At 51.9% G+C, this 27,051-nt stretch overlaps 10 protein-coding genes across 10 annotated transcripts; 5 read left to right on the forward strand and 5 right to left on the reverse strand.

Moving 5' to 3' along the window:
* Nucleotides 1–1,846: 1,846 nt before the first annotated feature.
* UHO2_00726 (uncharacterized protein) lies at nt 1,847–7,564 on the forward strand (the record flags this gene model as incomplete). The annotated part of the gene is made up of 1 exon (XM_041557346.1): nt 1,847–7,564. The coding sequence occupies one exon, from the start codon at nt 1,847–1,849 to the stop codon at nt 7,562–7,564; it is 5,718 nt and encodes a 1,905-aa protein (XP_041413280.1).
* Nucleotides 7,565–7,820: 256 nt separating this feature from the next.
* Nucleotides 7,821–9,750, reverse strand: UHO2_00727 (uncharacterized protein; the record flags this gene model as incomplete). The annotated part of the gene is made up of 2 exons (XM_041557347.1): nt 7,821–8,860; nt 9,159–9,750. 2 exons carry the CDS (start codon nt 9,748–9,750, stop codon nt 7,821–7,823), a joined length of 1,632 nt encoding a protein of 543 aa, XP_041413281.1.
* A 937-nt stretch (nt 9,751–10,687) lies between these two features.
* On the forward strand, nt 10,688–12,352 carry UHO2_00728 (uncharacterized protein; the record flags this gene model as incomplete). The annotated part of the gene is made up of 1 exon (XM_041557348.1): nt 10,688–12,352. One exon carries the CDS (start codon nt 10,688–10,690, stop codon nt 12,350–12,352), a length of 1,665 nt encoding a protein of 554 aa, XP_041413282.1.
* A 262-nt stretch (nt 12,353–12,614) lies between these two features.
* Nucleotides 12,615–13,433, reverse strand: UHO2_00729 (uncharacterized protein; the record flags this gene model as incomplete). The annotated part of the gene is made up of 2 exons (XM_041557349.1): nt 12,615–13,244; nt 13,350–13,433. 2 exons carry the CDS (start codon nt 13,431–13,433, stop codon nt 12,615–12,617), a joined length of 714 nt encoding a protein of 237 aa, XP_041413283.1.
* Nucleotides 13,434–14,051: 618 nt separating this feature from the next.
* On the forward strand, nt 14,052–18,362 carry UHO2_00730 (uncharacterized protein; the record flags this gene model as incomplete). Its single annotated transcript, XM_041557350.1, has 5 exons — nt 14,052–15,005; nt 15,048–15,605; nt 15,915–16,213; nt 16,343–17,155; nt 17,261–18,362. The coding sequence occupies 5 exons, from the start codon at nt 14,052–14,054 to the stop codon at nt 18,360–18,362; spliced, it is 3,726 nt and encodes a 1,241-aa protein (XP_041413284.1).
* Nucleotides 18,363–18,761: 399 nt separating this feature from the next.
* UHO2_00731 (uncharacterized protein) lies at nt 18,762–20,159 on the forward strand (the record flags this gene model as incomplete). The annotated part of the gene is made up of 1 exon (XM_041557351.1): nt 18,762–20,159. The coding sequence occupies one exon, from the start codon at nt 18,762–18,764 to the stop codon at nt 20,157–20,159; it is 1,398 nt and encodes a 465-aa protein (XP_041413285.1).
* Nucleotides 20,160–20,414: 255 nt separating this feature from the next.
* UHO2_00732 (uncharacterized protein) lies at nt 20,415–21,101 on the reverse strand (the record flags this gene model as incomplete). Its single annotated transcript, XM_041557352.1, has 2 exons — nt 20,415–20,943; nt 21,028–21,101. 2 exons carry the CDS (start codon nt 21,099–21,101, stop codon nt 20,415–20,417), a joined length of 603 nt encoding a protein of 200 aa, XP_041413286.1.
* Nucleotides 21,102–21,482: 381 nt separating this feature from the next.
* Nucleotides 21,483–22,550, reverse strand: UHO2_00733 (uncharacterized protein; the record flags this gene model as incomplete). The annotated part of the gene is made up of 3 exons (XM_041557353.1): nt 21,483–21,503; nt 21,590–21,728; nt 21,817–22,550. 3 exons carry the CDS (start codon nt 22,548–22,550, stop codon nt 21,483–21,485), a joined length of 894 nt encoding a protein of 297 aa, XP_041413287.1.
* A 495-nt stretch (nt 22,551–23,045) lies between these two features.
* Nucleotides 23,046–26,048, forward strand: UHO2_00734 (uncharacterized protein; the record flags this gene model as incomplete). The annotated part of the gene is made up of 1 exon (XM_041557354.1): nt 23,046–26,048. The coding sequence occupies one exon, from the start codon at nt 23,046–23,048 to the stop codon at nt 26,046–26,048; it is 3,003 nt and encodes a 1,000-aa protein (XP_041413288.1).
* A 78-nt stretch (nt 26,049–26,126) lies between these two features.
* Nucleotides 26,127–26,747, reverse strand: UHO2_00735 (uncharacterized protein; the record flags this gene model as incomplete). Its single annotated transcript, XM_041557355.1, has 2 exons — nt 26,127–26,592; nt 26,677–26,747. The coding sequence occupies 2 exons, from the start codon at nt 26,745–26,747 to the stop codon at nt 26,127–26,129; spliced, it is 537 nt and encodes a 178-aa protein (XP_041413289.1).
* Between the last annotated feature and the right edge of the window lie 304 nt (nt 26,748–27,051).

Raw genomic sequence — 27,051 nt, forward strand, 5'->3', positions numbered from 1 at the left:
CTATGGACTCACATGCAAAGGAGGATGAGCCATATGCGAGGAGGGCCAGGCACAGCCATGAGGAGGACCAAGCTCAAGGAGCAGGCACAGCCATGAAGAGGACCAAGCTCAAGGAGCATGCAGATGGTTACCACTCAGGGGCTCAAGAGACAAGAGTCAAAGGAACTGACACCAGGTCCTGAGGAGGAGGAGCAGTGTCGAAGGAGTTGACACCACTCAGGAGGCACAAGGGTGCCAAACAAGTAGGATAGCAAGGAGGAGGAGCAGTGTCGAAGGAGTCGACACAGCTCAAGAGGCACAGGGGTGCCAAGCAAGCAGGAGAGACCCCCTGAACAGTACTTGATGAAGAAGGTACTCTCTGGAGAGAGAGCAGGAGCAGCATTGCTGGTGATGCTGTGAAGAGGTATATAACCATGCTTTCTCATCATCAAAGGTCAAGTGGATCCTCATCCACTCTACTCACCATACAACTAGTCAATACTTTAGAAACATAAGTACTCATTAGTTTTCAGTCAGCATAGCAGCAATCTATCAAGGTTGCTCCTCATTGTAGTGTGTGTGTGTTGTATCACCACTACCTGATGTCCGAAGGTGCCCCATAGCAGGTTAGCAGTCTGGATATAGATAGAACCGAAGGCAGTAGTCCACTGTGGTCCGGGGATCACCTCAAGCATCAGTCAACACACTGGACACTCATGTTGATGCCACCAACCTTATCACCAACACCATCAACCTCATCATCATCAACACTTACACCAGACCTTGGTGTCATCATAACCTACACATTGATATTGATCGTGCCAAGCTACCCCTGAACAGAGTGTCCACAGAGGTCAGCCAAAACCTACAATAGTATATACAATGAATGCCACCTGCTGTCACTGCACAACTTGATAGTCACTGAATGACTAGCTCGATGAGACAGATACTGAGACAATAGCTGTCACACAGTTTGATAGTCACCAAGTATCTCGACAGACCAACCTGGGTTTCAGGCATGAGACCCCTGACAGTAGTACTACAGCCACAGCACAGGTGGAACGAGGATGGGGGCAATCACCTCGGCTGGCTCAATTTTCACTATACTTTCACACTTCACTCATCATTAGTAAGCAAAATATGTTATATTCCTCTTAAAAACATGCCAACACCCAACTGCTACTGATGGAAAAGGGCCTTGGTCAGTGTCCACACCCTACATCAACTTTGCTTAACCTTGTTTAAAACTCAGCTGGACTTTGAGGTCCTTACCATGGCCGAGTCCGGCGTGGACGTTGCTACCAAAACCTCACTATTTGCTGGGAGGAAGTGAAGTGGTGCAAGCTTGTGACGTTCATACACTCTGGCAAAAAGCACACCATGTTGTAAAGTCTCGATCTCACAATATGACAATGTTTTCTCTGCCTCAACACAACTCACGCGATTTCATTTTTATTTATTTTATTTTTATTTCTTTGGCTTGAGTTCTGCGCTTAGCCCGCTCGGACCCGTTTCGCTCGAGCGTTGCTGCATCCGTAAGAAGAGCGCAAATCTCACTTTGAAAACTCCTTCCAAAGGGTCCGACGACGACGACGAAGCAGCATCTTTGAAGACGACATAGCAGTAAAATCGTCTGCAGGTGTCTGCAAGTATCGTCGAGACAGCGCCGCCACACAATCCATCACCAAAACCGGTTTGAACCTCTTCATCACTCACCACAGCATCGACACAGCATCGACACATCAACATCAGCGACCGACAGCAATAGACCTTGTTCCTCAGTCCTACATCCACCTTCCGTGCGCCATTCGCAGAACCTTTCGCCCTGCTTACATACTGACAGCAGCCGGCATCACTACCGCACAGAATGGCTCACCTCGCTGCTCACTTTGAGCCACCCGAGGAACGTCAATCCGGCTCAAGTGGTTCACCAGCAACCCATCCCTACGTGGTCGACCAGAGCTCTCGGTCATCTTCATCTAGCCGCCAACAACAGCAACAGCAGCAAACACAACATGCTTTCTCACAGATGACAGCCTCTGGCAACCTGGTCTGCAGCACAAGCTCAGTCGCTTACCTTTCCAACAATGGGTCTCTGCGCAACACATTTGCTTCCACAGAACAAGTCGATGACGTCGACCCGCAACAGCTCGCTACGGAAGCCGAAGAGGAAGATGACGCCTCCACAGCCAGCGGCAGACGCCACGGTGCGCTTCTTGTCGAAGAGGTCAACGAATGGATGTTGCAACACTCTTTCTTTCATTGGGGTCTCAAACGCCATCTCACGCACGGCAACCCTAAGCCGAGAGACGAACGAGACCTCCCAGATTGGCGAATGCGCGAACGTTTACGAACGGTCACCGCCGCACTTGTCATGTGTCTCAACATCGGAGTCGATCCGCCTGACGTTTCCAAGACCAACCCGTGTTCCAAGTTGATCTGCTGGATGGACCCTAGCTCGCTCGAAGTGTCCAAAGCGCTCCCTGCTATTGGCCGCAATCTGCAAGCACAGTTCGAGACGCTCAGCACAAAGACTCGATACAAGCAATACCTTGACCCTATCGTAGAAGAGACCAGACGCTTCTGCACAACTCTGCGAAGAGCTGCCAAGGATGAACGTGTGCTTTTCTACTACAACGGCTATGGTGTGCCCAAGCCCACGCCAGGTGGAGAGATTTGGGTCTTCAACAAGGCCTATACGCAGTATATCCCAGTCACTCTGTACGACCTTTTGACGTGGCTCGGAAGCCCGTGTATCTTTGTTTGGGACGCTAGTGCGGCTGGTAACGTCGTGGCCAACTTCAAGCGTTTGCAAGAGAGGAAGGCGGAGGAAGAGGCTGCAAGATCCAGTCGCGATAGGGAAGCTCAACATCGGTCAGGAGATCGCGATCGTTCCAAGGCAGCTGATGCCTCTTCATCCTCGGCAAACAAGTCAGGTGCACAGTCAACATCATCGACAGACGAGTCGCACTTCCCCTTGCGCGAGTCGATCCATCTCGCAGCATGCGGACCCGACGAAGTGCTACCCATGAACCCAGATCTTCCGGCTGATCTTTTCACCTGCTGTTTGACATCGCCCATCGAGATTTCGCTCCGCTGGTTCGTCCTCCAAAACCCACTACCATCCAAGCTCAACGTCGACATGGTCATGAACATCCCAGGCCGTTTGCAAGATCGAAGAACACCGTTGGGTGAGCTCAACTGGATCTTCACCGCCATCACCGATACCATCGCATGGACTGTCTTACCTCGCGCCATTTTCCGCCGTCTCTTCCGTGACGATCTGATGGTGGCTGCGCTTCTTCGCAACTTCTTGCTTGCGGAACGCATCATGCGCTTCTACCATTGCACACCGATGAGTCATCCCAAGCTTCCGCCAACACATAACCATCCACTTTGGGACAGTTGGGATCTCGCTGTGGACCAATGTCTTGCTCAGTTGCCGACACTGCTTGCGAAGGAACGCGCTCAGGCCGAGGCTGCGGAGGGTGGGCCGCCAGTCCCTCCTCATCTCGCTTCATTCGAGTACCGACACAGCACGTTCTTCAGCGAGCAGCTCAAGGCTTTCGAAGTCTGGCTGCAGCAGGGTGGGGTGAGTCGAAAGGGTAGAAGACGTCGTGTCAATGCGGCGATCACACCTCATGGCAATCCATCGGCAGGTCTGTCTTCCGCTGCGACGGGTGCTGATCCGGAAGCGTTCGATGACGACGGCGATGTCAGCCCTGTTCGTGAACCACCTGATCAGCTGCCCATCGTTCTGCAAGTGCTGCTGTCTCAAGCGCATCGTCTGCGAGCACTCATCCTGCTCAGTCAGTTCCTCGATCTAGGCCCATGGGCGGTTAATATGGCTCTCAGCATCGGTATCTTCCCTTACGTGCTTAAGCTTCTGCAAAGTCCGGCTGCCGACCTCAAACCTGTGCTCATCTACATCTGGGCTCGAATTCTCGCAGTTGACCGCAGCTGTCAAAACGACTTGTTGAGGGACAATGGCTTCATCTACTTTGCAGGTGTGCTCAGTCCTTTCCAGAACAATAATGTCGGTCAGAACGCTGGCGTCAATGGTCCTTCCATTCCAATTCCTAACGTTTCGGAGCACCAAGCAATGTGTGCCTTCATTCTTGCAGTCTTCTGCCAGGACTTCCCCGCCGGACAAGCTGCATGTCTGGATACCGATGTCATGCACTCGTGCCTCGAGCATCTGGAAGATGATGACTTTTTGCTGCGGCAGTGGAGCGCGCTCTGTCTTGCGCAGTTGTGGGATGATAACGAGGCAGGTAAGGCTCGAGCTATCTCGCTTGATGCTCATGGGAAACTTTGCTGTATGCTCGGTGATGTTTCTCCAGAGGTAAGGGCAGCTGTGCTTCATGCTCTAGGAACTTTGCTCGGCGCTAGTGGATCGAGTCAGGATCAGGTCGATATTGTGTCGTATGCCACCGACGAGCCTATTCCGGCACCGACTGGCAGCAACGGTAACCGTCCAGCCGGAGGAAGACGCTTTTGCCCTGGTACCGGTGCTGCAACAGGCCTGCCACCGACCAAGCAGAGAGGTCTCGAGATCGGTATCGCAACCGCCATGCTCACTACCAAAGGTGACTGCAGTCCTTTGGTGCGCAAGGAACTTGTTATTGCGCTTAGTCCTGTCGTGGCTGAGTACAAGGGCTTCTTTGTGCTTGCTGCCTACTTGTACTATTCACGAGAAGGAACTCTGCAGAATCCGCCTTTGCAGCAAGAGCGAAAGTCGGCAGCGTCTCGAGCTAAGGCAGCACAGTCGTCAACTACTGATGACAGTAGAGGCTCGCTTAGGTCCACAGGTCGAATGCCTTCTAGCAGCAACGTCGCTGGACCTTCACCGAGCGCACTAGCGATGGAAGAAGCATTGCTTGCACGTCTCGCTTCGAAGCTGCTCATCGAGGAAGAGATTGAGGAGGAAGATATTGCCAACATCCCTGCGTTCGCCACTATCTTTGTTGCACTGCTCGATTTGAGTGTCGACTCGAACCCCGAGGTCGCCAACCTTGCCTGCACAGTCGTCGACTTTATCATCGCCTTGCTGCTCGAGAGCGATGTTTCGAGTGCTGGAGAGAGTGTTTTGCGAGGCTTTGACACTGCAGAGGCGATCACGCGGTTCACGACGCCCACCAGCACAGATGCTGGTCTGGAGGGGTACTTCCCGTTTACGCCTCGATCAACTGGGACAACGCCGGGTTCGACAGATGAGATGTCGACTTCGCAGATTGCTGCGTTGAACGGTGCATATGTTCCGCCATCTGGGTTTGGAACTGGTGGTTCTGGACCCGCCCGACCAGGGCAGGTGGCTCGCACGCAGTCTCATACTGCTCCGAAGCGCTCTTCGACGCTGGCTCAGGCGGTGAAGACGCTTGCTACGCTCGGATACTCTCGTCCTGCATCGCCTGTGGGGTCAGACCATGATACTATGGGTAGACCTTTATACGGCGAGGCAGGTCCTTCGGGAATTCCGCCTCCTGGTCCTGCAGTGTTGGCGCCTCGCCGCAGCCCGGGTACGAAAGCAGCAGCTGCTCAGTACAATTCTCCCTACCTCTCGAAAGGGGCTCCGACAACACCCTCCCTCGAACCGCCTTCCGCTGCTTCGATGCCTTCTTCGCCGCTGAATGCAGTCGCCAAGCTCAGCGATCGATCGCAAAGCGCCGAGAGTCTGTCGTACATCAACGGACGAGGCGATCGTAGGAAGCCAAGTGGACAGTACGCCAATGGTAATGGAAGCGGCAATCCGCTAGACGGTAGTATCGAGCATGCAAATGGCGGTGGCCACGAGCAGCAGAGGTTCTATGGTGACGAATTGGAGACCGATCCGCATGTTGCCGTTGATGACCATGTCAAGGTCGGTGATGCGCTTGCTGGGTTGATTGCGATGGACATGTACCGCTTCCGGTCGCGTTTCACGAGTAGTGCGGATGGGTCATCGCAGCACACGCCAGTTTCATCTCCTGCAGTCAGCCGTGCCAATCGATGGGGCTTCGTCCCCACTCCTGGCAGCAGTGGAGTCAGCACTCCCTCCGGCTCCATTGGCTCCGGAGGTGGCGCTAACAACGAGCTCCGTGACACCCTCCCCCTCAAAAGCCGCCTGTTCGCTTGGTGCAGCGAATACTACATCGAACCACAAATGAAGCAGGCCGAAAGCGAAGAACCGGGTAGTATCAAATACAACGTTCAACACTGGAAGAAACAGCGAAATTCCCGACTTACCGAACACTCGCTCGAAATTGCTGACTCCGCCGCTCAATCGCCTTGGACCGAACATGGAGGGTATATCCGCAATGGAGCTCTACCCTACCTGATGCTGTTCCATCAGTACGAGAACCATCTTGTGACAGCGAGCGATCAGGATACAGTCGCGGTATGGGATTGGGAAGAAAAGCGTCTCCTCAGCCGGTTTGCTAATGGTAACCCCGCAAGGACGAACATCACCTCTGCGCTGTTTATCAATGAGGATAGTGATGCGATGCTGTTGGTTGGTTCTGCGGAAGGAAATGTTAGGATTTATAGACATTATGATTCGCCAGCGCACACGGCAGGTTTTAGGGGACCGGAATTGGCGTCGTCTTTCCAAGCTTTGCCTGATTTGGTGAGGAGTAAGCGGCCAAGTGGATTGGTGGTGGATTGGTTGCAGGGTAGTGGGCATCTTTTGGCAGGTGGTGATAGCAGGGTGATCAGGGTATGGGATGCTCATCGGGAGCTGTGCGTGGTTGATATTCCGACGAGGGCGAGTAGTTGTGTTACGTCCATCTCTTCAGAGTCGGACTTCGGGCATCTGTTTGTGGCTGGGTTCGGTGATGGTACTGTGGGGGTGTACGATAGGCGGAATCCACCAGAGGCGAGTTTGGTGCGATTGTGGGAAGAGCATCAGACTTGGGTTCAGAACGTTCATTTGCAGAAGAGGGGTTCGAGGGAACTGGTGACGGCAAGTGTGGATGGTGAGGTGAGGTTGTGGGATATGCGGGTGAGGTCGTCGATTGCGAGGTTGAGTATGGGTAGTAAGTTGGGTGGCAAGTTGTCGTGTATGGCGGTGCATGAAAGGGTGCCGTTGTTCGCGGTGTCTTCGGCGCCGAGACCGTTACGACCTAGTGCCAGTGCTCAGACGGTGTTGTTGACGCATTTGGAGATGCTTTCGACGTTGGGTAAGCCAATTGTACGCAACTTCGCACCAATGGGTTCAACGCAGCATTTGGGCAACAGCACTTTGTTGTACCCTCCCGAATCGGTCAATTCTGGAGTGGTCAACCACCACCACCATCATTTGCATCATCTACACCATCCTGGTGATCCTCACCACTTCAGCGGTATGGGTGGTTCTGGCATCCTTTCGCATCACAACACTCTTATCAGTGGCACAACCGGAGCTGGTGCAGGAAGCGGCAGCGGACACGGTCCACACCTAAATCCAACCAACCCTCTGCATACACTATTACCACCAGCAGTGGAGACGCCTCCATCGAGCTTCACCCCAGCTATGGGAAGTATGGCTTTCCATCCGCACTTGCCCATCTTGGCATTCGGTGGACCGGATACAATGATTGAGCTTAGGGAATGGCCTGATCCGAACTAAATTGCGCTCAGTATCAATCATATCAGCAGAATTCTTGTGTCATCTGCTTTGACTGCGGTTTCAATGCAGAAGTATTGCTTTCAACGATTGATCCAAGTATGTAGCGCGGTTAGCTTTGAGGCCTAAAACATACGTGGTGGAGAGGCAGAAAGAGTAGAGACTGAGACACAGGAAGAAAGAAAGGAGGATGGTAGAAATACAAGCTAGCGCCTAGCATTAATGCAAACAGAACAAGTTACAGCATGTGAGAGAAGGATCAGACCGAGATGGTCTTAAAAATATTAAAGCCATCCAAACTAGTGGTTGCCAACATGCCCGGAACCTGAGGATGCCAATGCAACTCTTTACAATCACTGACACCATGATGGCAGAACAGCAGTTGCGGAGGAACATCTTTCAACCCGACCTGTGCGCTCTGCTGTACTTCATCATCGTCCTGTTCCACACTCAAATCCCATAGTGTTACCTGATCATCACGACCAGAAGCAGCGAAGATCGAGTCTTCGGTAGGATGCCATTCGACCGAAGAGATGGGTGCTTTGTGCCAGTCGAAGTGTGCCACCGGGCTTGGAGCGGAGGATGAGTTTGGTTTGAAGTGTCGCAGATCCCATACCTTGAGTGAGCCTTCATCGCCACCGGATACGAGAAGGTAGTCTGTGCCACGGTTCCAGGAGATAACGTTTACATCTTGGGAGTGGGAATTTTCGACTGAGATGACGCTGCGACGATTTTTGACACGGACGTCCCAGACTCGGATGGAGCGATCGGCGGAACAGGATGCGAAGACGGTGGGTTCTTTGGGGGACCATTGGAGGTCTTCGACTGAGGAGGTGTGGGATGTGAAAGGGGTTGGGTTGGTGATGAAACCTGCATTGCCTGCGGTTGTGAGGAAGATTTTTGAGTGGATGTCACCGGTTAGGAGGCGGAGGGAAGAAGCTTTACCGCCAACGGTGGAGCCTCCGTTGACAACGCCTGCCCAGTCCATAGCGTATCCTTCGACACCATTGTGCGCTTTGACTGTGAACATCGGCGTGTTGACTTTGCGAGAATCGTAAGAGGCACCGGGACGATCGAGAGAGTTGAGCAAAGGACGAACATCGAAGATCTTTACATCGCCGACTTCGGACCATGCAGCGACAGGGTATGGGTCAAGGCAAGGCTCGAGGTCGGATACGGGAGTAGAGGTTGGTGCGGCACGGACACGGTTGATGCCGCCAACAACAGAAATGGACTTGTATTCTAGGATTGCGTCGTCGTCCAGATCGTTTTCGTCATCGTCTTCGTCGTCGGAGAGACCTACAAGCAGAGGTGAGAGATACAAAACAGCGAGCAATGCCAGTCAGTATCGCTGTCCAGTCTGTGCAATGCAGGTGTGAAGGCCGAAAGGAGATGAGGCCAATCAAGTGATGTGTGCGTGTATGGGGTTTGGCTCAGAAGTTAAAAATTAGGTAGCTGAGATAGTTTTCGGCATCGAATTGCAGCTGAGCCCCACAGGGGCAAGTTGCAACTCATACAGCCAAATGCCTCAAGACATCACTGCGGAATCCCAGAGCAACACCTCTTGATCGATCCTTGGGTGAGAGTTGGAACTTACCATCATCATTCTGAGTCTTGTGGAGGGAACTAGCCTTCATGACGAGGATCTCGTTTCTGGAGGCGGTATCAGCCTGGGTACCAGCAACCATGTAGGAAGTATGCGGATAGCTTTGGCGATCGTTGCCGAGGTGATCCTTGAGGTGGTCGAAAGAGAGACAGGGCCATGTGACGTTGAGACGGTGCAACATCTCGTATGCAGACTGATCAGCTTCGAGAGTTTGACCTTCTTCGAGCTTGGTAGCACCTGGAATGTAGACTTGTGCTTCGGGTTCCGCACCGTCTGCTTCGTCATCTTCGGGACGTTGAATCTTGCCGTCGACTTTCATGCCGTCAACTTGCATTGTCTCGCCGTCGTCGTCAGAATCGCGAGCTGCAATAACTGCTTCGGCGTCCTCCTCTTCGAATTCATCTTCGAATTGATCCTCGAACTCGCCCATGTCATCGTCGTCGTCAGCATCTTTGACGCGGTTGAGTTGTGATGTTGCATCGGCTCCGGTTCGTTGACGTTGACCGAGGGGAGAGGATGTGGAAGGAACGGCAGCGGCGGCCGACTTGCCTTCCAATGAAGGGGAGGAGGGACGCTTCGACATTGTGTGAGAGGTTGGTGGAGGATATGCAAGAGATAGGGAAGGGAAAGTAAGAATGCTATGAGAGAGAAGAGGTATACTACTGATGCAGAGAGGGGTATATTTGCGAGCCAAGCTAGGTAGCTGGATAGAAGAAGAGCGGAGGAAGAAGACGGACGGGCAAGTGACCCTTTTGAGGAGATCAGTCGAGGGCTTTGGCTCAAAAATTTCTTCCACAAAACTCCGAATCGGACCAAAAAGAAAAAGAAGAAAACTCGATTCCCTGCGGCTGGACAAAAAAAAAAAAAAAAAAAAAAAAAAAAAAAAAAAAAAAGAAAAAAGAAAAAAGAAAAAAAGGAAAGAAAAAGGCAACGGTCAGAGAATGCTGACTAATGAACACATCATCTTGGCTACTCGGACACGTTCTCGATTTTTTGGGTTCAGGATGTTAGTTTCTGAGCTAGGAGAGAGAGATAACCGGTAAGGTCGTCGTTCTTTTCCATCGAGGCGGCAACGCTGTCAGATGGTGCATTTCAGTTTACGAGAGAGTTCTGTCTGAATTGTCATCTCGGTCAGCCCAACACACACAGACAGAACAAGACAGACACTCCGGAGAAACGGCTGTGCAGTTGGCTCTGTGCGTGCGTGCATCAGCATTCACCATTCCCCTTCTCTTGCCAGCGACCTCTTCAGTGATCACCCGCACTCCCATCGCTACGTCATCTTGACTTTCAACCACCACCGTCGTCTCCGTCTAGGACCCAAGTAGGACCCGCACATTCGCAACTTCGCCGTAGGAAGCCCTTTCCAACACGGCCAACACTCTGTACATCGTCACAGGAACCATCGATGCAGTCTCCGTAATCATCAAGTCTAGCTACACACTCGGAGACGGGTCTTCAGCAACGCTACTCCGCGCTCGAACGGGATATCTTGCAGGCAATCAAGCGATCGCGCAACCATGTCGGGCTTTATCGCCTTCGTTCTGCTCATTACGGGCATGGGCGTGGGCACGCTCGTTTGCGGTCTACTCCCGCTTTCACTGTCATTATCGCACCGAATCATGCGCCTTCTCGAAGTCTTTGGAGCTGGTCTTCTTGTCGGTGCTGCTGTCACTGTCGTTATACCCGAGGGCTCGAGCGCTCTCTTCTCCAATGTCACTCCAGCCCCAGCAGGGCGCAGTACAAGCAGCAATGCGTTCGTCAATGTACTTCATCCACCAAGCGCTTTCAGCCCAGCAGCACCGATCCAAGCATTACAAGCAGGACAACAGGCCGGCCTTGCACAACAAGAGGGGTTGTGGGCTTGGTCATTCATCACAAAGCGATCCGAGGATGATCACGACCATGAGTCCGAGCATGACCATGATCACGACAACGAAAAGTCATTCACACAATCAGACGCAGAGCATCGTCTTGGGTCTAGCATTCTCCTTGGCATCGTCTTGATGTATGTCATTGATCAGTTCACTTCGGGTGCAAACAGCTCCTCTTCTACTGCCGGCAAAGCAGAAGACAACTCTTCGTCCGGCCATCACCACCACCACAACGAGTATCCGGCACCTCCACAACGGCCACGTCTCGAAACACATCGTCTCTCTAAATCCTTCCATCAGAAGACCGACCGCGCGTCAACCCCAAGTACCCTGCACAAGGTCAGCAGCAAAGCCTCATTCACCGTTTTTGATCGCGCACAGCACGGCATCACCGAGGACGATGAAGAGGCACGCATTGACACTGCTGATATCCAGGATGGCTCCACTCGCGACCCTCATCGTCGCATACACAGCACAGCCACCAGTTCAAGCAACAGCGACAGCGACTTGCCTGCAGATTACGACGACCACGGCCAGCACGCTGATCTCAAACATCTCTCTTCTAGTCATGGTGCACCTACAGCCGACTGGCACGCTTCTCCACCCAGCAGCACCACCCTCCATCGCGACGCCAACCACGATTCCTCTTCAGCCGGCGCACCACTCTTGCACCGCCACAGTTCATTCACCAGCGTCTCCTCCCGTCGTACTCACTCTGGCAGCAGCTCTTCCTTCTCCCAAGCCCTTACCACCGTCGTTGGCTTACTCATCCACGCAACAGCAGACGGTATTGCAATGGGAGCATCAGCTCAATCACGGGATCAAACCCTCACTATGGTTGTCTTTGTTGCTATCATGGTTCACAAAGCTCCTGCTGCCTTTGGATTATGTGCGATGCTCATGTCTCAGCGTTTGTCGAGGACGTCGATTCGAAAGGCAGTGGCGATTTTCGCATTTGCTTCTCCGTTGGGGGCCATCTTGACTTATGGGCTGTTGGCGTTGTTTTTTGATTCAGGCGTGGTCAGTGCCACGGATGGCGGTGCAGAAGCAGCGCAGGGTGGGATCGATGAGAAGAGTATTGGTACCGCACTAGCTTTCTCCGGTGGTACATTTTTGTTTGTTGCTTTCCACGCAGTCTTGGAGTTGGCTGGAGTCGAGGCTGACACAGTGCCGAAGCAAGGTGAGGATGGGGGCGAGACGCAGATTCTGGGCAAGTGGTTGAGGATAGGATTGCTGATTGCGGGCTCTTGTACACCGAGGTTGCTGCAATCTATATTGGCTGGGTTGGATGGTGGTGGACACCATCATTGAGGGCCTGGAGCGGATAGGGTAGGCTCACCGTCCTGTTTTGCGGTGTCGTTTTGTATTTGTTTCGTTTACTATTCATCGTGCTTCTAATGCATCAAACTCATTTGGAGGTTTCCTATCAGTCACGATCTCTGACCACATTTAAGTTGCTCGGAGTCTGTGCGTGTCGCCTAACATGCCACAAGCTGGCTCGAGCGAAGGCCTTCATCAGAGAAAGCAGGATCCAAAGTTCGTTGAGAATGTATTAAAAGCTGCAAAGCAGTAATCACAGGTCCTGCTTCTCCGAAACTGTAGCTGCCTTTGCCTTCGTTCTCTTTCTTGTCTCCCCTGCTGCTGCGGCTGGCTTACTCGCCCCAGTTGCCTTTGCCTTCTCCTGGTTTTCCTTCTCGTCGACAATCTCCTCCACCTTTGCTTGATTCAGAACCTCCTCCTCCTTCCCAGGTATCAAATTCGTCAATGCCCCACCAACCGCAATTAACGTCCTCGAACAGACCATCTGCCACACCGTACTACTGATCGCTCCTTTCGGCGCCCTCGGCAGCGCCAAGAACCATCCCACAGGTCCAAACCAGCTATGCTCGCCTGGTGGCAACCAGAAGATCGGTGTCTTGCTGTACCAACTCGTGACACAGAAGGGGAAGATGGTTGTAATGACGAACATGAGTCCTTTGAACAGCATCGAAAAGGTGGAACGAGCGGAGGAGAGCGAGGCGTTGGCCTTTTCGAGATCGGCAAGTCCTTTGTCGACACGACGACGGAGTTTCGCCCACTTGGCGAATTGGTCTTGCGAGGATGTTGCGGCTAGGTCTCGTTTGTCAGTGAGGATTTGGCGACGGAGAGATCGTTGGGTGGAGAGTGTGGATCTGTGGAAGACTGCTACATAGCAGTACCATAGCTGCAGGTTTATACCAGTCGACAAGTTTGTAGGGCGTGAAGCAGAGGGTCAATACGAGGTTACAACACAATATGAGTGTAGATTGGCGTTCGGCATGACACTTACGATGTCTTGCAACCTATCTTTGCCAAGAGCGGCGATGGATTGAACCGCCACCACCGAGATGAGAATCACTAGCGCTGGATGCATCTTGGCCGTTGATCGCACCAAGAAGAGCTCACCGATGTATTGCTGCAGTTTATTGTATGTGTGCTGTGGAGATGAAGATGACGGAGGAATGAAAGGTGTAGTTACAAAGCACGGATCCTTCGCGTCTTCCACCAAAGCTCCCGCCAAAGTAGTTGCCGGCCGAATCAACCTCTTTCCCTCCACATCAACACTCTGCTTCTTCTCGCAGAGCAACACTTCAACTTGAGTTGAAGATGCGTCGGCATCTCAAGCAAGATGCACGTGTCACGGCCGAGACACCAAGGTGCAGGAGGCTTACTTAAGCGAGAAGCACAAATGAGATACATGATCGTTGCCATGGCGACAGCTTAGTGGCACCCAGTATCATAGCAACACAGAAGTATAAATGAAGTAACACATCCTGTCTCGGATAGGACTATAGTGGCAAATAGAGTATATATATATGCATTTGTCATTTAGGTCCACACCACATAAAAATGGCAGTATTATATAGAACATACAGCTGTGGTAAAGGGAGTCTGATCATGACCCTGATAACGCCGTATACTAATTGTTATCTTCAATTGATTAAGAGTCTGAAGAAGCTATCACTGAGCTAACCGAAACTCATTGACAACCATGGTAGAAGACACCAAAACGAGGACCAAAGGAAGCAGAAAGGGCAAGAACACCCAGGTTTGGGTTGACAATAATGCCACGAACAAGAACGAGCCAGAGGCCATCAACAATGAAGCCGACGAAGACACTGATTCCGACTCCGACTTTGATGATGGCGACAAGCGATATAACTTTCGCACCCTAGCAAAGCTCCTCGAACCCGTGCCAAAGCTCACATCACGAAACTATTATAGCTGGAGTGCTCACATGAAATCTTTCCTCCGATCCGTGCCCCATGCGATGAAACATCTCGAGGGAACGTACGACAAGAAGCACCCGAAATGGAGCCGCTCCCTCGATGATGCTTTAATCAACGCCCTGTGTGGAACAATTGACACTACCGGGGAATACAATGTAAATTACCTCGTTCTAGATGTAATCAAGGAGTACCTTACTTTCAACCAAGTATGGAGAAAGATCGAAAACAGTCTCACGAATGAAGCCACCAAGACGTCTCACATACTTGTGCTCATCTCGCAGCTCAACGATACAAAGATGTTTCACTCGGATGCCAGAAAGCTAATCCAAGAGATCCGGTCCATACAGACTGAAAGCAGCCTCCTCGGCAAACCATTCGCCGATGATACATTGTTCTCGGCTCTGCAGAAATGCACGATCCGGCATCTGGTGTACAAGGAGACAGTTGCCACCGTTCATCAAATCGATTTCAACACCCTTGCCACCGCACTAAGTATCTGGCAGACCGCTGTTGAGAGTGTCCCTGCACAAAAGATCGACCCCCGACAAGCCAGCGCTAGAACCGCCAGCAATGACAATCAAAATGAACAGGCCGGAGAGACCGAAGCCAAAGCCGACAACAGCCACACAAGCTCGAGGAACGCAGGCAGACCACGCCGAATCCAATGCTGGATCTGCAAGCGACCGGGACATGGTATTAGTCAATGCGATGCCTTGGTCACCATTCCCAAAGACTCCCCCCTCGCTGAACCTAAATAGGAAGTGTGGTGCTCCCTCACCCTCCCATTGAAATGGCAAGACCCCTCGAACACAAAAGAAACAGCTCATTGGATCTTGGACTCGGGGGCGAGTTATCATATGGTGAATGACTACAGCATGCTCATCCACCCGAGAACTTGCCGAAAGCAGATAATTACCGCCGGAAGCGAGGTCTTGGAAGCAGCAGCTATAGGAGATGCAAGCATATCAACAGATTATGGGGAAATCTCCCTACAAAATGTATTGTATGTGAAGCACCTTAATGTTAACCTTCTGTCAACAAATTCATTAACGGATGAAGGAGCACGAGTGATATTGGACACAACTGGCGGTCAAATTTTTCTAACAAATGGCATGACACTTAAGATTGCAAAGAATCGTGAGCGAGGACTTTTGGAGTTCCGAGGCAACACATGGCAAGAAAGCGCGATGGCCACATCAGCACCATTGTTTGAAGGTGTTGATGAGGAGTTCGAGCATATTAAGAATGAGCCGAAAGTTTCAAAGCAACAACTATGGCATGAGCATCTCGGACACCCAGGAAGAGATAAAGCTAAGGTGATCATGAGCAAGTTAAAAGATAAGCATACCATGAAATTGGATCCAAACACCGCTCTGACATGTGAGCAGTGCGTATGATCCAAGAGCACAAGCGCTCGGATGGGGAAAGGTAGCGGTGAAAGAGCCATAGGGCCCCTGGATCTTATCCACGTCGATCTAATAATAGACTTGTCCCACGTGACGGAGTACACATGCATGTTGGTGCTGGTCGACGATCATAGCAAGTATGTGTATGCACAGCCATTGACATGAAAGAGTCATGCATTTATGCAACTCAAAAGAATTGTTTCATTCCTGGAGACACAGACGGATCGGAAGCTAAAAGCGATCCGATCCGATCAAGGAACGGAATGGAAAAGCAATGATGCATTAGAATGGTCACTAGAAAAGGGCATAGAGTGGCAAACCACCGTAGGGTACAACAGCAAACAAAATGGACAGGTAGAGAGAATGAACAGGACCCTTGGAGAGAAGATGAGAATGTTGCTAATGCAGAGGAGACTACCGAAGAAGTTCTGGCCATACGCGATCAGAGCTGTGGCGTTCAAAATAAACCTCACTCCGAGCGTTGATAATGAATTCCCTTATCAAGCAATGTTTGGCAAGTCGCCAGAACGAGCTTTAAAGCTCCTATGAGTGTTTGGTTGTCTGGCATGGGTAAATGTACCCAAAGTCAAATGGGACAACAAGAAACTGGACCAGCGAGCCGTCGCATCCATTTTCTTGGGATACAGTCTAGAGAGAAAGGGCTGGCTCTTCTACAGTCCGGACTATAATCCGAACATGTTCTGGAGCAATTCAGCAAAATTCATGGAATCAAAGTGCTGGTCAGACAGAACAGAGTGGCAACCGGTTGACACAAAGGCACCTCCAGTGATGATGACAGAAGAGAATTTCGAAGATCTAGGATACAACAAAGAAAATATATTCGACAAAACAGATGAAGGGCCACTACAAGAATACATGGATATGGAGACAGATTCGGAAGAAAGGTTAAGCGGAGGAACAGCGGAGGTGATGGAACAAGGATCAACTGCCGAAACTCAGATTGACAGCGAATTCTTTGGACTCGTAGCGACACGACCGGAACAGAGAAAGAACCTGGACCCAACCATACATGAAGCAATGAGTGGAGAAGACAGAAAGCACTGGGAGGAGGCCATGCGAAAGGAGCTGGATGGATTGGAGGCGATGGGCACATGGGAGATAGCCAACCTCCCAAAGGGTGCAAACACCGTCGACACACGTTGGGTACTCAAGATCAAAACCGATGCAAACCTCATGCCAACAAAGTTCAAAGCCTGGCTTGTGGCACGAGGTTTCACCCAACGCGAGGGCATCGACTACACAGAGGTCTTCGCACCAGTAGCACCCATCCAATCCATTCGAGGGGTGATCGCTGTCGCAGCAGTACAAGATTGGGAAATAGATTCTATTGACATAAAGCAAGCGTACCTGAACTCCACTATACACCATGATGTATATCTCAAGCCCCCAGTAGGAATCAAAATACCACCCGGAAAAGCGTTGAAGGTAGTGAAAGGACTGTACGGTCTGAAACAATTGGGCTGAGAATGGAACATTGAGTTAGACTCACATCTCCGGACGATCAGATTTCATTGCATGCTGAGCACACCATGCCTATACTCAAGAGGGACAGGCGACAAGATCACGATCATCACAGCATACGTGGATGACATGCTGATAACATCACCCAGTCGTGATGAAGTAGACCGCACTAAGCAAGAGATCATGGACAAATGGGAGATGCAAGACAACGGAAGGATCAAGGAATTTCTGGGTATCAAGATCACATGTGATAGAAGATGGAGGAGGATATCTCTGGGCCTAACGGCATACATCAAAGAAATGGTGAACAAATGGTTAGGAGGAGCAAACGAGAAATCTTGGGTACCCATGCTGAGCATAGCAAACGTCGCCGGAGGCAAGAGATGTGAACCTCAGCGAGCAAAGAAGTATCAAGAGTTGGTCGGCCAACTATTATGGGTCTCCAACACAGCCCAACCAGATATTGCCTTTGCTGTTGGCGTATTGTCGCGATATATGTCGATCCCGATCGACAGTGCATGGAAGGCAGCCATTCACGTGGTAAAGTACCTGAACCAAACGAACGAATATCAGTTGCACTTAGGAGGGGAGACAAACAAGCACTCAGATACACCGGTAATGATGTATACTGATGCAAACTGGGCATCCGACCCCACAAATGGACGAAGGAGCACCTTGGGGTTGATAACATATGTGTATGGATGTCCAGTGAGTTGGAAATCTCATGTTCAAAAGTGTGTGGCATTGTCAGCAGTCGAAGCAGAGTTTGTCGCCGCTTCCGAAGTGGTGCGAGAAACATTGTTCTTCTCATATTTGCTCTGGGACTTGGAGATCACGGATGTTTGGCCCGTGCTATACACAGATAGCCAGGGGTGCATACAGGTGAGTAAAGATCCAGCCAAACATTGGAAGTTAAAGCACATCGACACACGGTATCATTTCATCCGCAATCATGTGCAAGAGGGCGATGTGGCAATCAAATATGTCGGAACAGCAAACAACATTGCAGATGTCTTGACAAAACCTTTACAGGGTCTCAACACCTCACAATTGGCTAGGATGATAGGGCTGGAGATCCCGCTGAAGGGGGGAGTTGAAGATGCGTCGGCATCTCAAGCAAGATGCACATGTCACGGCCGAGACACCGAGGTGCAGGAGGCTTACTTAAGCGAGAAGCACGAATGAGATACATGATCGTTGCCATGGCGACAGCTTAGTGGCACCCAGTATCATAGCAACACAGAAGTATAAATGAAGTAACACGTCCTGTCTCGGATAGGACTATAGCGGCAAATAGAGTATATATATATGCATTTGTCATTTAGGTCCACACCACATAAAAATGGCAGTATTATATAGAACATATGGCTGTGGTAAAGGGAGTCTGATCGTGACCCCGATAACGCCGTATACTAATTGTTATATTCAATTACTTGACTTCATACACCCACACACTTTGTCTTCTGACTACCACCATCCTTCGAGAACGAATTGGCGCTGTCTTCTTAACATCATAGCGGGATTCTTCCACCTATAAACCATGCGTACTTTTACGAACAAGCTTGCTTCGATGAACCAGACCCGATGACCTTGGCCGCGATCATGTTCCCTCCAATGCAGCACGGTCCAACACGAGTGATAGCTTATGGGAGCAATTTATTCTCCCAGCTCAACTCTTTGCAGCAGCTCAACTCGACTTTCACTAAGCCATACACGATAGAGGACGCAGCGAGCCTTGTTGCTGTCAGCACGTATCAGACGATCTACCGCGCAACTTCAGGCGAGATTAAGGTGCTCGGCGAATCGGGACACCTTTTGGAGGGGCTTATAGCGGGTAAGGGTGCATCGAAGTTAACCTTTGTCGGACAGGACATTATCGAAGCAGTGCTGGATGGCGATGGAAGACGAAGTTGGTTCTTGAACTATAACACCGGACGGGTGAGCGAAGTCGAGGGAGGTTGGAAAACAGCTGTTTCTGATGGGAGGGGGAGGTGCATGGCTATTGATCAGGAGGGAGCGGTGTATCTGTTCGACTCTACGCGTTTCTTCAGAGCTGCGACTGGTGACTCAGACTCTGCAAAGGCACTCAGAAAGGTAACCATGTTCAAGGGGCATGCCTACGACGAAGCCAAGAACAGCCTCCTCCCAACCACTGTGGAGCTGCCGAAGTTCAAGGCGATCTCAGCCGGGAGTGCACATTTTGTGCTTCTTGCCGCCGGTTCCAAACTAGAGTGTCCAGTCTGGATCTACGGAGACGCACGATTCGGTGCTGTACCCCTCACACCTTTCTCAAACACTACCTTCGTCGGCACCCTCTCCAGCAAACCCTCACCTTCTGCACAACCAACAGACGTACCATATTTGATGCCGGTCCCCCACTTTTCCCCACTCGAAGGCTTTCCCGATCCCATCTCCGATATCGTCACCGGCTCACGCCATACCATTGTCCGCACCATCTTTGGCGACCTCTATGGGTGGGGCTGGAACGAACACTCCCCTTTGCTTCCACTCAATCTTCCACCTAAACAGAAAGAGGTAGAATGGGAGAACAATATCATCTCTGAACCGGCCGTAATGGATGTTCATCTTCCCCCAGGCCCGAATGAGACGCAGACCTTCGCGTTCAGGAATGTTGCGGCAGCAGGAGGGAGGAGTTTTGCGTTGATCAAGGCAGGTGAATTAGCCGTTGCGGGTAGTAATGAGTTCAATACGCTCGGTTTAGCGGCTGAGCGGGAATTGAAAGGTCTGAAAGAGAGGGGTAGGAAGGGAGAGAGAAGTTTCAGTCAGATCAAGAGGGAGTTTGAGTGCGTGGATGGTATGCAGCTCCACCCGGACTTCAAGGAGTGCAATGAGAATGGGGAACGAGGGAAAGTGATGGTAGTGGACGTCCATGCGACGTCGTTGGCCACTTTTCTGACTCTCGCCGATCGCTTGCCAGGTAGCGATGAGATCCGTGGTAGAGGGGTTTATGTCATGGATTAACTAGAATACAGCACCGCAATACAACTATGTATCTTTCATTTCGACATCTCCACCTGTTGTAACCTCTCCAGCAGCTTTTGCAAGCTCATCCTCGTCCTACGTCGCCGGTACATCTGCATTCGGATCCGTTGAAAGCAACTTTTGCTCTTCTCCAGTAGGTTGTTGTTCCGCCTCTGCACCTGCCGCTAGCACTGCTAGGATTCCTTTGCCCATTTCTGGTGCTGTTGTGGGTTGCTCGTGCAGCTGTGTCTCCACTTAAGGTTGGGTCTGAGGGGTGTTGCTTCCCGTTGCCCCAGCTTCGCCTTGTGAGGAAGGTTCTTGGCTCGTTCCTGTACCTGCTGGAGCTGGGGTTTGGGCTGCAGAGTCTGTGGGGGTGTTGTCGCCTGTAGTGTTGGTACTAGAGTTGGGTTCGGAAAATGACTGTGTGACGTGTGCTGGGATGGCTGATGCTGGTGCTACGCCGCTGGTGTTAGGTGCGGGGGTAGAGGGTGGTTCTTTGGGAGCAATAGTTCCCAAACCGCCGCCAGCAGAGGTGAGGGATGGACCGGAGGGGGTGCCGGGAGCTGCGGGGGCGTTGTGAATGCTTTGTACGGGCGCTTCGACAATGGCTGCATCGTCAAAAATACGGTCTTCTGCTTGAACGTCTTGGTCTTCAGGGAAGGTAATGTGCGAGTCTGGTAGGCGGACCCATTTGAGGATTTTCACGCCGACGCCGGCTGAGGAGGATGAGGAAGCGCCGTCAATAGATGTGCCTGTAGGAACGACCCATTCTTGGCGCCACTTGCTGATGAACAGGGAGAGCCAAGTGGAATGTCAGTGGACTGTTCGGACAAAGAGCGGGTAAGAAGGTGGGACAAGGTAGACTCACGCAATGGGCTCTGTGGCCTGTCTGCGCACTTCGTGCTCGATATTCGGCACGAATCGACCTCCCAATCTCGACATTGTGTTCCGATGCTCTGGAATGGGGAAGCGACGAAGACTGGAGGCGGTTTGAGGGTGAGAAATGGTGTTGCAAGGTGAAGTTGAGAAGGTGTTGGTTGGATGGAAGGCGCAACTGAACGTGTCCTGCAGGCAGGCTCGACTCGCGCAAATTCCGACTTCCGAGTCCATTGTCCTTGGCTTCCTCACTGAAGCCTCTGATGCATAACAATGCTTCTTCTCTTCACAAGCTGCCAAGCTGATAACATGCAACGGGTTTGAGAATGATTGTATAGTAGTACACGATTGAAAGCGACGCTTTGGCAAAGTAAAAGTACACGTATCCGCGCCGTGCAAATGCGGATCGATCGTGTGGCTTGATCGCAACAGAAGCTGTGAAGATGCTTATGCTCTTGCGAAAGTGATCTGTGCAGAGAGGACAATACAGAAAAGAGCATGTCAGCGAGATGGCATGGAAGGCAGACTTCTATTAGTTTGAATCTTGTACGTACTTTGAGTTTGTCACCAGCACCAAAGTTGTAACCGTTGAGAGCACCACGAGCTGTGACACTTGATGGAATATCTGCATACTCGACGAAAGCGATATCTGCCTTGCCGGGAATGGTCTGTACGTCGACATATCCCGAGTATCTATTGTTGAGCAGAAGCGGCGAGCGAATGTGAGATAAATGTCAGTATTGGAGCCATAACCATTGATGGCGAAGGTGGCGATACGTACGCAGAGAAGAGACTTTCCAATTCGCCCTTGCCGACACCATCTGGGATGTTTTGCAGGAAGAGCGTCTTGTTGGGGGGCAAATACTCGTCTGGCATCTCCTGTTGTGCTCTCTTGTTAGCAGCCGCCTTTTCTGGCTCTGCAATTTCTCCTGCGGCGGCACGCTTTGCCCTGATCTTCTTCTCCAATTCTCTCCTTCTCAACACATTACCTCTCCTAGCCATCTTCTTGTGCTCTAGCCTCTCTTCCTTGTGCGTCTTGAACAGTTCTGATTCTTTGCCTCCTTCCTCCTTCACCTTTTGCAGCACGACTGCATCAGACTTGGACTTGGCAAAGCTGATCTTCATCGCTTTGCCGTACAGGGGGAACAGGTGTGCCTCTCGTCGAGCCTTGTCTGCTGCTTGGACGTTGTCGAGTGATACAAATGCTTGGCCACGCATTCGAAGATTGGTGTGAGATACGACGGATAATACGGTGCCATAGTTGGAGAAGAGATTGTGCAGAGTCGCTTTCATGGTCTCAAGCTTGACCTTTTCGTTGAGATTTTGGATGTAGAGTGTCTGACTGGCGTCAGCGGGAAGCGGTGGTGGCTCGTCGGACTCGCTCTGATCCATCGCCATGCCGAAGGGCGGTGGTGGGATGCCGGCCATCCCTGGCGGTGGTATTGATGGAGGAGGTATGCCGGGGGGTAGAACACCCGCACCGAAAGGAGGAGGAGGTGCAGGCGAGTTGGACATCTTGGATGCGAAACTGCGCTATCTGTAGTATGATTTGGCGGTGAGGATACCCAGCCAGATCTCTGCGATAGGCTTAAGCTCGCTAGAACAGTATGGTGTGTTGGATAGGATGTTGAGTGAGTGTGAGAAGATGGTCTGTGTTGGAAATGCGAAGATGAGAGTCTCTCTGTCTCGGGAATCGGCCAATTCGCGTTCTAGTTAACTAAAAGCTAGAAATGCAACGCCATGCTGACTAAAAGTGGATCGTACGGGTCCCGATGACTGGCGATCGGTGAGAGTCGGAGCACGATGTCACTGCTGTTTTAAGAACACGCTCTTCTCAATGCTCAGCCATCATCATTTCGCAGACCTTCTCTGCTTCCATCCATCCATCTACTGACTGGCTCAGATGATACCTTTTCGATACGCTCGATCCCAGTAGCGCTTCTGGTCGCCTATTCACACGAATTGTTCTCACTCAACGGCGGCGCTCTGCGATAAGGCGGCTTTCTCACTATGTCGTCGCGTATTGAAAAGGGTGGTGCTCGTTTCAAGCCCTCCATCGTGCCAAGGAGGTCTGCTGGAGGGGCAGCAGCTACTGGCAGCACACCCTCGTCTGCCATCTCTACTCCTGAGCAGGCATCACAGCAGCAGCAAACAGCTGGCTCTCAAGCCGGTCCGCCTCCATCTCCATCGCTCGCGCCAGCCTACCAGGCTCGTGCACCTTCCAATCGAACGAGTGTCCCAATCACGGCATCACGCTCCACTGCCACAGCATCACAAACTGCTGCGACACCTGCAAAGTCGCAAAGCTACGCGTTCAGTGCCTCGACCCCGGTCATCTCAAAGCCTGGACCCTCGGCGTCTCCGCGCACCAGCATCGCTGCAGGTCAGCCTTCTGCAAGCGCAGCCAAGCCAAAGCCTGTTTTCAACAGGCCTACCGTCATAAAACCCAGACCTGGCTCAAGGGCTTCGCTGACCCCAGCACCTCAATTTTCTCATCCTACTGCCTCGACCTCGACCTTGACCTCAACACAGCCTTCCGATGCCGCCCCAGCAACAGAAGTTTTGTCGGCCATCAACCAAGGTGTTGAAGCAGATCCTGACCTGACCGCGCCGTCTGCGCGCTCGGATGCTCCGCCTAGTATCGGAGGACCACGCAGATCTAGAAACGCCAATGCAAGCTCGATCCATGCAGGAGCGGGACGTAGCTCCGGTTCGACTGCAGATGAACCCGCCGCAGAAGCAATGGTCGACAAAGCTTCACAGCCAGATCCGTTCCAGGCGCCACAACGCGCGACACGATCCAAAGCGGTTCCCAGCAGCATCGTCACTGGTACAGCTGCCACAGTCAAGGAGAGTGCATCTCAGCAAGAGGCACAATCTTCGACGCGATCGACGAGAAGGTCAACAATGTCAGCAACACAAGCCAATGCAGCTCAATCTGACGTGAATGATGCCACCACATCCTCGGTCGCTAGCAACAAAGGCAAAGGCCGAGAAACTGCAGACCAAAGCAACCTCGCCTCAGCCTCCCACTCGGGCTCTGCATCGCAACCTATCAAGCCAGGGTCGCGACCGCGAGAGAACTCTGTCGAAGAGACAGCCGAACAGAAGGCTGCCAAGGCGGCTGAGCGCAGGCAAAATGCTGCTGCTCGCTTGAACAAGCGTCGGCTCAAGCGAAAGGAGCAAGCTTCAGGCAAGCCTCGACGCCCGCTCTCTGCCTATCTCCTCTTTGTCAATGCGAACCGCGCAGATCGACAGGCTCAAAACCCAGGTATGTTGCTCACAGAGCTCACAAGCCAAATGGCTGCCGAGTGGCGCGACCTCGCACCCGCACAACGAACAAAGTGGGAAGCTGAGGCAGCACTTCTCCGACAACAGTACGACTCAGCGCTCGACGCATGGAAGTTGGCTCATCCCGAAGGTATCACACTTGGGCCTGAGGACGAGAGCGATATGGAGACTACCTCAGAACTTGGCGATGATGGCGAGCCAGTCAGAAAGAAGAAGCGTCGTGTCACTCGCTCTCGCAAGCCGCATACAGTCTCGGATGATGAGGAAGAATATCGCAAGCAGGCGTACGAAGAAGGTCCGCAGTTGGCTGCTAGTCGTATCGATCCTGCCAACGTCACCATGGCTGACATCAGCACGGTTGACTACAGGAAAGGTCGAGCTGGGCCAAGGACCTTTGAAGCTGATCGGGTGTACAGGAGGCTTGTCAGTGAAAGAAGGGCAGCTGCACAATCCGCTGTACTTGGAGAGCATGTGCTGGGTGAAAAGGTCAACAATGCTTCACCCTCGCCTGCGCCAGCAGGTCGTATCGTAAGGACGACAAATGGAGTGCCCATGGAAGCTGATGCAGAAGAAGTGCTCGAAGGAGAGGGGGAAGTTGTAGGCGGTCAAAGCGGCCACGACGACAACGATGCATCCGGCGTCAAAGAGTCTGCACCTGAAACAGATGCTGACGGCACTACTGACGGCGAAGGGGAACCCTCTCTCAGCAGCCGCATTGGCCGGAAGAAACGCGAAACATCCGTTGCAGCTACCGACGTCTCTTTCCGAGAGAATCGATTCGCCGTCCAAACGCGTATCGTCGACGGCAAGATTGTTCTCGACGAGACCTCACTCTTCGCCAACTACGGCAATGGCGAGGACGACAGGGACAATATGGAAGTGGTTGACGAGCGTGAAGGTGATCGCTTCGTCAACGCTGCCACCTACTCACGCAAGCTCGGTCGCAACAGGAAGTGGTCGGCAGACGAGACGGCCAAGTTCTACCGCTCACTCCAGCAGTGGGGTACAGATTTTGAGATGATCGCTCGTCTCTTCCCCGGCAGGGATAGAGTGATGATCAAGAAGAAGTTCAACGTGGAAGAGAGAAGTAATGTCCGGTTGGTGGACGAGGCACTCAAGAATTCGATTCCGGTCAATCTGGAGGCTTATGCAGCAGCTATTGGGGTCGATCTTTCAGGACCGCCGCCGGAAATCAAAGCTGATCTTCAGGACATTGAGGCTCTCGCTGCCGCCAATCCAGACTCAACAGCGGCGATCAAGAAACGTGAAGCGTCAGCTCCGATTAACGGACGCAGGGGAGAGAGAAGCGATGCGGAGGAAGGAGGAGACGACGATGACGGTTACGAGTACGAAGAGGTCGTTGACATTGATGCTGATGGCAATGAGCAGGTCATTCGGAGGAGATTGGGGAAGAAGCCGGGACTTAAGGGCAAGAAGAGGAAGAATTCGACAAGGAAGGGCTCGTTGAGTACGCCTGCTCCTGCTCCTGCTCCTGCTCCTGCTCCTGCTCCTGCTCCTACTCCAGCAGAAGCTGGTGCCAACGAGGGCCAGGAGACAGCGGCTGAAGAAGCTAGCGCAGGCAGAATAGGCGGTCCACCCTCGATTGGTAGCAAGAAAACCACAAGGTCCAGCACGCTCAAAAAGACGGGTAGCAACAAGGACAGTAGCAAGGGGGCGCCGGGTGATGGTATGGAGGTTGAGGAAATTATTGGCGAGGTCTAGCGTCCATCTGTGTCTTCCGTCAATCATATCATGCTTTCCACATGGCGATTTGCGCAACGGTGTTCTCGCAGATCGAGATCAAAGCTTAGACCGTGTTTCCTCCTGCTGTTCTATCAGCAGCTTTTGCAATCCACCCTTCAACGGCGGGGGCATTGGCACTGGCCGTCTACTGACTCGATCGACAAATACATGTGTGGATGTGATCAAAGCTGCGGTCTCCTCCGCCTTTTCTTCTCTGATCGAGACCTGATAAGTCACTGAACTTTTGCCAAGTTTCACCACTCGCAACCCAACCTTTAGTGGAGCGGGAAAAGAGCACGCGGCGAAATATCGACATGAGTTGGAGATAACCAGCCCAACGACGTCTTTGACGTCTTTCTCTCCTGTTGAAGACAAAGATGACGAGACGTTGGACGTCGTTGGGGAGTGTGGTGATGATGAGGAAGGGTGAATGAAGGGCTGGATCCCACAAGAGTTGACAAGGTAGGCATTGATGATGCTATCCGCGATTAGATAGTATGATGAATTGTTGAGGTGGCCGTATCTGTTTATAGCCGAAAAAAGCGGAGAGTGAACGGTCAGCAGGGATGCACAGCATATGGAAAGAGAGAAGGTAGGGCGGACTCACTGGTCGTTATCCAACCATCTCGATTGGTATGTCACTGTGTGGGGCCATGGGCCTTTAGCTTCTGCTGACATCGTAAAGCTAGGTGCCGAGGTAAGGATTTGAGCTTGAGCCTGACCGTTTGGGAGTTCTCTTTGATCGAGTTCAGTTGGCGAGCAGATGCGTGCTATGGAGTTGTTTGCCTTGCTGCAGGCGATGGTGAAGATGATAGTATCTGAGGAAGAAGCGAGGCCACCGGGTACCGGCACGCTCTAAAAGCGAATTTGCCGGTGTTAAACCCTCGCGTTTCGCATCACGTCAAAAAATGCGGAGGGGAATAATATGGTTTGAAAAAAGGGTCATTGAAATTCATCATCATCTTAGACTGCCTGTGGCTAT

The sequence above is a fragment of the Ustilago hordei genome (assembly GCF_900519145.1).
Source record: "Ustilago hordei strain Uho2 genome assembly, contig: UHO2_contig_01, whole genome shotgun sequence".
Classification (NCBI taxonomy): Eukaryota; Fungi; Basidiomycota; class Ustilaginomycetes; order Ustilaginales; family Ustilaginaceae; genus Ustilago; species Ustilago hordei.